This window comes from Anoplolepis gracilipes, chromosome 6 (genome assembly GCF_047496725.1).
Source record: "Anoplolepis gracilipes chromosome 6, ASM4749672v1, whole genome shotgun sequence".
In the NCBI taxonomy this organism is placed as follows: domain Eukaryota; kingdom Metazoa; phylum Arthropoda; class Insecta; order Hymenoptera; family Formicidae; genus Anoplolepis; species Anoplolepis gracilipes.
The window spans coordinates 2,972,916-2,982,900 of record NC_132975.1 but is presented as its reverse complement, the minus strand read 5'-3'; the positions used below and the strand labels follow the sequence as shown (position 1 = coordinate 2,982,900).

Sequence of the window (9,985 nt, the reverse complement as noted above, 5' to 3'; positions counted from 1 at the left end):
CACGTAACGACCAAACTGTTTCAATAAAATAATCTTCGGTATATATTGCAACTGTTCTGAGGTAAGGTTGAGAATATCACAGTCATCCGACAGTGAAAGAAACATGTTTGATACTGAGCGGTTTCGATTTGATGCGCATCTATAAATAGGCTCTCCTCACCCTCCTCCTCCTCATAAAGTATCGTTAAGTCTGATTAGACAAGTCATGCGATTCGTGCTACAACCAACGATAATTAAAGTAACAAATTTTGACAATAGACTAATGCCTGAAAAAGAAATACACAAACATGGAAAAATGTTACCGAATACAATACGCGGTCTCATTTGCGGCCCTTCGAATTGCGGTAAAACTAACTTGTTGATAAGCTTGATAGAAAGTCCAAACGGCATACGCTTTGAAAATTTATACATATATTCAAAATCGCTTCAACAACCAAAATATCAATATTTGGAAAATTTACTATCATCGATAGATGAAATTGGTTACTTTACGTTCTCTAATAACAGCGATGTCATTTCATCGAGAGAGGCGCTTCCGAATTCGGTTTTTATCTTCGATGACGTGGCATGCGACAAGCAAGATACGATAAGAGAGTACTTCTCAATGGGTCGACACTCAAGCGTCGATTGTTTCTATCTCTGTCAAACGTATGCCAAGATACCCAAGCATCTTATACGCGACAATGCTAATCTGTTGATTTTATTTAAACAAGACGGTACAAACTTGCGACATGTGTACAACGATCATGTAAATACTGACATGTCGTTATTACATGACATATTATTATTATTATTATTATTATTATATAATATACAGGAAGAAGGATAGGATTTTGTAAAGAAGATACATAGCGATATATATGTTTAATATATATTTTTTATTTAAATTCACATGCATCGACCGTTCGGAGAAACTGCAAGCACAATTGTCCGCAGATGCTTTGATTATAAGTTTGATAGGATGTATGATTATAATCTATTTTTGACACATTTAAATATCGTATCAATTCATTCGGCGGGCGAAGATTGCCAAAATATATAGCGCGATTCCCTCTCTTTGCATACGCTACCCAGTGAGTACCCGAGCCTTTAGCGTTATCCAAATTTATGATACCGCTCTCGTTTCGATATACACCACCGATCGGTAATGAATCACGCATAAAAACGCCTCTAAAATACGGAATGCGCATACGTTTTGCTAGTTGCAGTAGTTGTACGTTGGTAGTTGCACCCTCTGGCATTTTTAGTGTCTCTTTGACGTTTTTTTTTTTCTTCTTCTTTCTCATTGAGATTCCTCGTCCGTATTTGTATGGCGCGAGATACAATCCGCGACCTTCCATGGCGCGATTGTGACGTAGCATCTCTTGAAACTGACGTTGCGTAGATTTTCCGTCGTTTACCATCTTCGCTACACCAGCCGCTCCACCAATCAGAGATCCGAGAGCACCCAACACTGGTAGAATCGGTAATACGCCTCCGCGTTTCGCTACCGGAAGTATTCGTTTTTTCGTAATCTTTTTCTTCTTCGTCGACGACTTTTTCATCCCCATACCCATTTTCGTCTTTGCTTTCATGACCGTCCAAACGGCCGTGGCGGCTGCTCTTTCGCCAAAATTCGAATCTTTCGCGGTAATACGTTCTCGCGCCCTCGCAGCTAGTATACTATCCGCTACGTGTCGTTCGCCGAGGTTGTTGCTTCGCGAGTAAGCTAAATCGTGTTCGCGACACGCGACGTCCAATGGGTTGATGCCTCGATCGCCTCTAACCAATCGTTCTTGTAAACGAGTTCCCGGTCCGCAAAACTGATATCCAGGAATATGTAATTCGATAGGGAGTGCGTTTATCGCGCGATTCAACAGACCACAGCCTCTTACGGTTTTCGCTGACATTCGTAACAATCTTTTATCATCGGCGCTGGACCGTCAATGTGCGTTCGTTGCCACGGTCGATTGTAATGTTCGAAACAGCGACGATAGGTCTGAACCTCCGAATCAGCCTTTATATATTCCGGAAGTTTGTCCCACAGACGTTCCACGTAACGACCAAACTGTTTCAATAAAATAATCTTCGGTATATATTGCAACTGTTCTGAGGTAAGGTTGAGAATATCACAGTCATCCGACAGTGAAAGAAACATGTTTGATACTGAGCGGTTTCGATTTGATGCGCATCTATAAATAGGCTCTCCTCACCCTCCTCCTCCTCATAAAGTATCGTTAAGTCTGATTAGACAAGTCATGCGATTCGTGCTACAACCAACGATAATTAAAGTAACAAATTTTGACAATAGACTAATGCCTGAAAAAGAAATACACAAACATGGAAAAATGTTACCGAATACAATACGCGGTCTCATTTGCGGCCCTTCGAATTGCGGTAAAACTAACTTGTTGATAAGCTTGATAGAAAGTCCAAACGGCATACGCTTTGAAAATTTATACATATATTCAAAATCGCTTCAACAACCAAAATATCAATATTTGGAAAATTTACTATCATCGATAGATGAAATTGGTTACTTTACGTTCTCTAATAACAGCGATGTCATTTCATCGAGAGAGGCGCTTCCGAATTCGGTTTTTATCTTCGATGACGTGGCATGCGACAAGCAAGATACGATAAGAGAGTACTTCTCAATGGGTCGACACTCAAGCGTCGATTGTTTCTATCTCTGTCAAACGTATGCCAAGATACCCAAGCATCTTATACGCGACAATGCTAATCTGTTGATTTTATTTAAACAAGACGGTACAAACTTGCGACATGTGTACAACGATCATGTAAATACTGACATGTCGTACGATGATTTTAGCGCGTTATGCCAAAAATGTTGGCAGCACAAGCATGGATTTCTAGTAATTGACAAAGACAGTTCAATGAACAATGGACGTTACAGAAGAGGTTTTAATGAATTTGCGGTACCGTAAAATGATCAGTTGCTATCGAAACATTGACAGAGCAACGTCTACATAAAAAAAAACATGAGTGATCGTGAAAAGATTGCGCGAAAAATTGTACAGACGAGCGAGTCAATTCGCAAAAAATATCGCGCGTTAAAAACTGGTAAAATTGAGGAAGATGTAGCGTTGGAGAAACAGTTTAAACCGATTAGCGAGCCTCTAAAACAGCTTGTTCAAAATACCATCGATGTAGAATCTGACGTATCGAAAATCGAGCCGTTCGATATACTCGAAAAAGACCATGTGGAAAAGAAAATTATTAAAGTTAAAAAACGACCAAGAATCTCATATAATGATTTGAGCTCAAAGCAAAAACGATTAAACGTCTCATTAAATGATTTGCCGATAACTTCTACACCTAATCAAAGACGAACGATACCGGACACATCTACTCAGATAGAAATTGCGCAACCGCGTCAATTATCGTACGAGCAACCACCCGTCGACGAAATTTTTGAAACCACACCCGATTCGTTGGTTACGACGGTACAACGTGAATTGCAAACGTCCGCAGGTGTAAACATATTTCGAGAGCATTTAGGTCCACTCGGACAAAAATATATATTAACTGTTATGAATCAAGATAAAGATAAAGCTATGGATTATGTGTACGGCATTAAGTTTTCTAACGATGGAATAATGCTCGGTGATAAACATTTTGACGTAGACAAAAATGATAATATAATTATCAATGAAGTAAAATATACGGGAACGCCTGGTCTCTATGAATTAATTTTCAAAAAAATCCCCGACGATGAAATATACACCGAAGATGATTTGCTTAAATATAAAAGTATATTATTAGCGACGAATGCGCATAAACGTGGGAACAAAGCACATAATTCAGTATTAGGGACTAAAGGATATAAGTATAAAAATGTAATTGCGCCGTTATTGTCTAGCAGAAAAGCTGGAAAGGGTATACTACCGCGCGCTATGACTCTAAACGACAATAAGATCGACTACGTGCATTGGAACGATCCAAACGAGTTGGTAGATCGTCTGCGATTACTGGATGCTTCGCGTCGAGCCGGTAACAATGCTCACGACAATGAAATCATGTCGATTATCGAAGAACTTCGCGAAGATGGTCTTATTATAAATTGAATGATGTATCGACAAAACTAATCAGTCGATCAGCGTCGCGTGACACTTTACGAAGCGTCGGAAAAAAATGCCTATCAACAAATTTGGCTTATTCGATTCAAGAAATGATGCAACCGGTACAAACGGCTCTTGGGATAGATTGGTAAAAAGTTATGTGCACGAAAACGCTCTGTGTCGCGTCGTTACAGACTTCGATGCGAGGTCGCGTAAGATTCGTCGTGTAGCGCAACCTGAGGCTGACACCGATGCCGTCAACAAATTGTACGTGCAGTCTTGCGTTAAAAGATTAATGAATTGACAGAAACAATCAGACGAGAAGCTTACTTCGCTTGAGAAGGACGTGCGAGCATTACAGATTGTGCTAAACAATCTTCAACGCGCGGCTAACGCTAACTCAGAGACGGCTATCAACCCGAATGAGCATCAGTGAACGGGTTAGGAGCGGCTATCGAACGGCTATCGAACAGCTACGAAGGATTATCGAACGGCTGCGAACAATTATCGAACCGTTACGAAGAATTACCGAACTGCTATCTAACTACAATGAGTGGCAGTGGTAGTGAACGACCTAGCAGCAGCAGCAGCAGCAGCAGCAGCAACAACAACAACAACAACAACAACAACAACAACAACAACAACAACAGCCTCGAACAAGGCTATCAACATCTCAAACAGGGCTGTGAACGAGGCTACGAACACGTTCTTCACGGCTACACTCAAGGTTACAAACAACTCAAGAACTCCTACGATCGTTCGAAAGACGTCTGTGAACGAGGCTACGAACGGGTCAAAAGCGGCTACGAACGAGTCAAAAACGACTGTGAAAAAGGCTGTGAACGGATCAAGAACGATTTTCGAATGGGTGAAGGACGGCGGTGAACAACGCAAGAACGGATTAAGAACGGATCAGAAAACGTGAAAAAATAAAAAAAACATAGAAAAAACGGAACTTAAAGAACGGCTCTTAAAGGACGATAAACGAAAAATGAGTGATAAAAAAGCAAACAACAAACAACCATCGAGAAAAACTGGCAAAGCAAAGAATCAACATAGTTTGGAGAGACGGCAGTTGGTAAACGAGCTGCACGCGCCAGCGAGAAAAAATTTTCCCCGAAGACACGTCATAGTGCGGGGATACGATGATCTGTGGCAAGCCGACATCGTCGAGATGCGTCCGTATGCTCGAGTCAACAAGGGATACAATTACATACTCACTGTTATCGATGTGTTGAGCAAGTATGCGTGGGTCGTACCGCTCAAGAGTAAAGGTGGAAACGAGACGGCCGATGCGATTGCAGAGATAATTCGAGACGATGCGAGATGCCCGAAAAATTTTCAAACCGATCAAGGAAAAGAATTTTACAATGCAAATGTACAAAACCTCATGAAGAAACACGATATTAATCATTATTCGACATATTCCGTCATGAAAGCCTCGATCGTGGAACGCTTCAATCGTACTTTGAAGAATAAAATGTGGAAAATGTTTACGCTCAATGGAAACTACAAGTGGATCGACGAACTATCGAGACTCGTTGAAGAGTACAACACGCAAAAACATCGCACTATCGGTATGAGACCTGTCGATGTTACTCCAGCCGTCGCGGAGAAACTTTTACATACGGTGTACAGCAACGTAAAGATTGCGGCGCCGGCGAAATTTAAAATAGGCGATTCGATGCGCGTGAGTAAATTCAAGACTTTATTCGAAAAAGGCTACACACCAAATTGGACCACCGAAGTGTTTGAAATTGTTAAGATACAGAAAACTAATCCCGTGACATATATATTAAAAGATTCGCGCGGAAATCCCGTTGCCGGTGGATTTTACGAATACGAACTGCAACGCGTTGCTAATCCCGATATATATCTTGTGGAAAAGATATTGAAGAAGAGAGGGGATGAAGTTTTTGTGAAATGGTTGGGATTCGATAGTTCACGGAATTCTTGGATACATAAAAATAATGTATTGTAAAAATATAACAAATATTATATAAAGTTTACATATATAAATATATATAATATTCAAATATATACACTTTTTTTCTTTTTTACAACGGTGTTCTGTAATGCCCCCATGGTAGCGTATCGATACTTTTAGGTATTATATACCGTTTATCATCGTGTGGACTTAGAGCAATTTTTTTCTGCCGCATGGTATATACTTTATGCATTTTTGATCTTATACTCGATTGCTGTCGCGTCATTTCAATTCCTTCGTTCAAACACTGCATGTAATCGTCAAATGTTATCGTTTTCGCGACGACGCTATTCTTGACACCTTTTACCTTTTTCGTATCCTTTTTACCATCTATTTTTAGCGCATACATTTTTGCTCTAAGCCCGACAAATTCTGTCATTATCATACCGTTGTTTTCATCCTTCATCAGACCCGGTACCTTTTTATTCACGAGCGGTATACCGTACGCATTGTCTATCGCATAGTCGCTCGTGTCGAACTTGCCGATGTCGCGCTTCATATTCTCGTACACGTCTTCGCACTCAATGTGATATATGAGACTATCCGTGTCGGTGTACATGACTTTACATTTTTCTTTATACGTTGGAATCATGTAATCGTGATGAAATTCGTACAAACACATCTTGGATACATCAAGTATACACATACCTACATAGATTGGTTTGTAAAACTTCACCTCGAGTCTACGCAATTCCACAGCGATTAAATTTTCCGAAAAAACGCTCCTGCTATGAAAATTTGGTTTCGCGATCATTGCCTCTGCGCCGTACCTATCGTCCCATTTTGTTATAAGTTTTACATCTACGCGATTGCGCACATTTTCCATCGTTTTGCCGAAAACTGCATTATTCATTAATTTGTATAAATTCTTTTCAAAATCATTTTTCGCCATTGTTCTAAATTGTGTGTTTAATTCAATATATGTACGTAACCATGGAGATTGCGCGAATTGTAATATGCGATGAATTTTTGTAATGCGAAGACCGTGTCGCGTACATTGCTGCAGATTGCGGTAGTGTATTACGTATCGTTTCTTATCGTATAAGGTCGCGAGCAACTTGTTCTCTCTCTTGTCGGGTGGTTTGTCACGCGTCGGACAAAACGGTAAGTCAGTATGCGCGTCGTGAAGATGTTGCGGGTACTCGAGATCGACTTCGAGGATATAGCCTGTAGGCGAATCGGCCGCGATCGATGATAGATCAAAATTGTATATATTGTCGACCCATTGAAAATTAGCGTAAGGCAAAGGTTGACACATTGCCCATCCGTATAAATTATTTATATCGAAATACATTAGATACGATGACGGTTTCAATGGGTCGTATGACTGCATGTACTTGTTATTAGCATGCGCGTATCTGTTGGAACATTGACTCAAACCACCGCGTATACCTCGTTCTATAAACATTACCATATCGATGTCAGTGAGCAATTCAAACTTAATATTTGTATGCTTCAACATGGCATCCCACGTGTATCCGGGCAGAGTATAATAATGCGCAGGGTCGAGCCCGTAACTCTTGATACAATTGTCACGAAAATTTTCAAAAACATCGCCTAATAACAAGACATCGATTTTTAAATATAGATCGCTATATTCGCCTAGCGTTCTAATGGAGAATCGGTTCCAAACAGTCTCGGCGTGCGCGTAATCGCTCTCGGATACTGTGTCATCGGTCAAGGAACTGTAAAATAATTCGCGCGGAGGTAAACATGTATCGTGCAATTTATCTACACAATCGATATATTCGTACGGAAAGACACCTTTTCGCGTTAACAGATCAAAGTCTTCTACCCGCAAATTTTGATATTCAGATTGTAAAATTTTTAATTTATCTTTACTGAGAAAAGATGTTAATTTGTTGAGACTTGTTGTGAGAAATTTAAAAGAATCGATGAAACGTAATTTAATGTGATTTCGCGAATTGTCTTCCGTAAGTTTAACATCTTTCGTAAATGAAACGTATTTTTCTTTAGTTATCGGAAGTAGATCGATTCTTCCTTCGAACGCTGTAGCTATTTCCTCGATTATAAAATGTGAATCGTAACCGGATAAATTGTGGAAAATAATTGGAATATAAAAGGATTCCTTATAATTTAGATTGCAATTTGAATGCGCGGGACCTCTGTACCGCCCAGTGAGGTGGCAATGATCGTGTACGCGCGTATCGTCTTCCACGAATGGTTTCTCACATATGTGACATTGAGTAGCGCTGTTAAACTTTTCCAATTCTTCACGCGTCAAATTTATCATGGGAAGATTTGTAGATAAAATTGTTTTCACGCTCGTTGCTAAATTTTTTAATTCTTCAGCAAACCATGCGACGCAATTGGCTTCGCGACGAGAATGATACGCGGACAACAAATTATCGTACGAGCAATGTACATAATAAGCGATACTAAACACTTGATGATGCTGGTATACATTTTTTTCTGCTTCTTCTTCTTTGTCCGTCTTTCTCAAAACACATTCCAGGTCGGCATACACGACAAAAGGAACTTGCTCCTTCCTGTTATAGTTGTTAAAAGCGAGCCACTTATCTTTATCGCTCGGTAATCGAATAGCGCAGTCATTCATCTTCCCGCAGTCTACAGTATGTGACTGTAGTTTCTCATTCGAATAAAAATAATGTAGACATCTATAAAAAAGAAATAATAATTATATATGTATATATATTTTAACATTTATAAAAAAATAGAAATAATAATTATATATTTATTTTGAAAAAAAATCAATAATATTACATATACATACCGATCGCAGATATATTTTTGTCCATTGTGTTTATTGAGTTGCGAACTCACGAGTCGCGATAAATTCTTGATCCACGCGAAATGTCCGATATCTTGCGCATCTTGAATGTATAGCAAATTGGCGTGCTTGTCCCTCTTTTGCTCCGAAATACGAATAGGAACAATATTTTCGTTTTCGATGGTGTACACATTGATTGAAATATTGTTGTTAATTTCAAACTTTTTAATTTGATTAAGAGTCACTGGAAACTCAATGTCTCGAAGATTTAGCACATCCGTGTAACGCGGGTACGATAATTCTCGTTCAACCCTTCTTTCAGCGGGATACATAGCAGCAGTCACTGCCCATGCGAAACATGCATTGTCTTTGGATCGCACGTTAACTACCGCTCGCTTCATCATTATCTTTCGCGGTAATATAATATGACATCCCGCACGCATAGGATTATATTTATTTATATTTACAGTCAAATTAAGTATACGCGATAATGCCCACCCACTATCACGTTCTTGAAATTCTTCGAGAGATGCTAAAGTGGGCTCGATAACACGTTGCTCGTACCATTCGCGTAAATCAGATGTACGAAATAGTTCACAGTTTTTTGTACTTACACTTTTATCGTCGTGTTTTTCACCCGTCACAAACTTACCGTTAAACATAGTATTCACTTTCACACTGCAGTGTGTTTCGATAGCGTCTCGCACATGTTCAAGCACGATATCACTCGCGTCTTCGAGAAACTGGCGAGGTTCGATATAATTGCTATTGATTATCGCACCAGTCGATATACGGTTCTCGAACGCTGTATCAATTTCTCGCCAAAATAGTGCAGCTTGATGCGCGCTGTGTCCGGCACCCGCGTGTACGAAACGTTTGCGCAACGCATTTTTCAGTCCTTCGAGTCGCGCGATCTTTGCGATCAACAATTGTCGATATCCGATCGATATTCGCGGTCGTTTAATTCGACTCTGCTCTTCCAACGACTTGATATAATCATCGCATCGCACCTCCCATGCAAAGTACTCCTCCACCGAATTTACCAAGGTGGATTGATGCGTTAAAACCTGCTCCATTTTTTTACATATAAGGTACACTCGTGCAAGCTTCGACAATAATGGCGAGATGTGACTCTCTGTTCTGATTTATATCTAATCGTTATATTCTTTTCACCTTGCGAAAACA

The 9,985-nt window shown here is 39.9% G+C and overlaps 3 protein-coding genes across 3 annotated transcripts; 1 reads left to right on the top strand and 2 right to left on the bottom strand.

Moving 5' to 3' along the window:
- Window positions 1–2,792: 2,792 nt before the first annotated feature.
- LOC140667203 (uncharacterized) lies at window positions 2,793–4,326 on the top strand. Its single transcript, XM_072894951.1, has 2 exons — window positions 2,793–2,901; window positions 3,079–4,326. Exons 1-2 carry the CDS (start codon window positions 2,793–2,795, stop codon window positions 4,065–4,067), a joined length of 1,098 nt encoding a protein of 365 aa, XP_072751052.1. The 3' UTR covers window positions 4,068–4,326.
- Window positions 4,327–5,760: 1,434 nt separating this feature from the next.
- Window positions 5,761–7,226, bottom strand: LOC140667143 (uncharacterized). The gene has a single exon (XM_072894863.1). The coding sequence runs from the start codon at window positions 6,938–6,940 to the stop codon at window positions 6,119–6,121; it is 822 nt and encodes a 273-aa protein (XP_072750964.1). The 5' UTR covers window positions 6,941–7,226; the 3' UTR covers window positions 5,761–6,118.
- A 414-nt stretch (window positions 7,227–7,640) lies between these two features.
- Window positions 7,641–9,421, bottom strand: LOC140667202 (uncharacterized). The gene is made up of 3 exons (XM_072894950.1): window positions 8,804–9,421; window positions 7,844–8,687; window positions 7,641–7,658 (listed from the first exon to the last, which is right to left on the bottom strand). The coding sequence occupies exons 1-3, from the start codon at window positions 9,241–9,243 to the stop codon at window positions 7,641–7,643; spliced, it is 1,302 nt and encodes a 433-aa protein (XP_072751051.1). The 5' UTR covers window positions 9,244–9,421.
- Window positions 9,422–9,985: the final 564 nt, after the last annotated feature.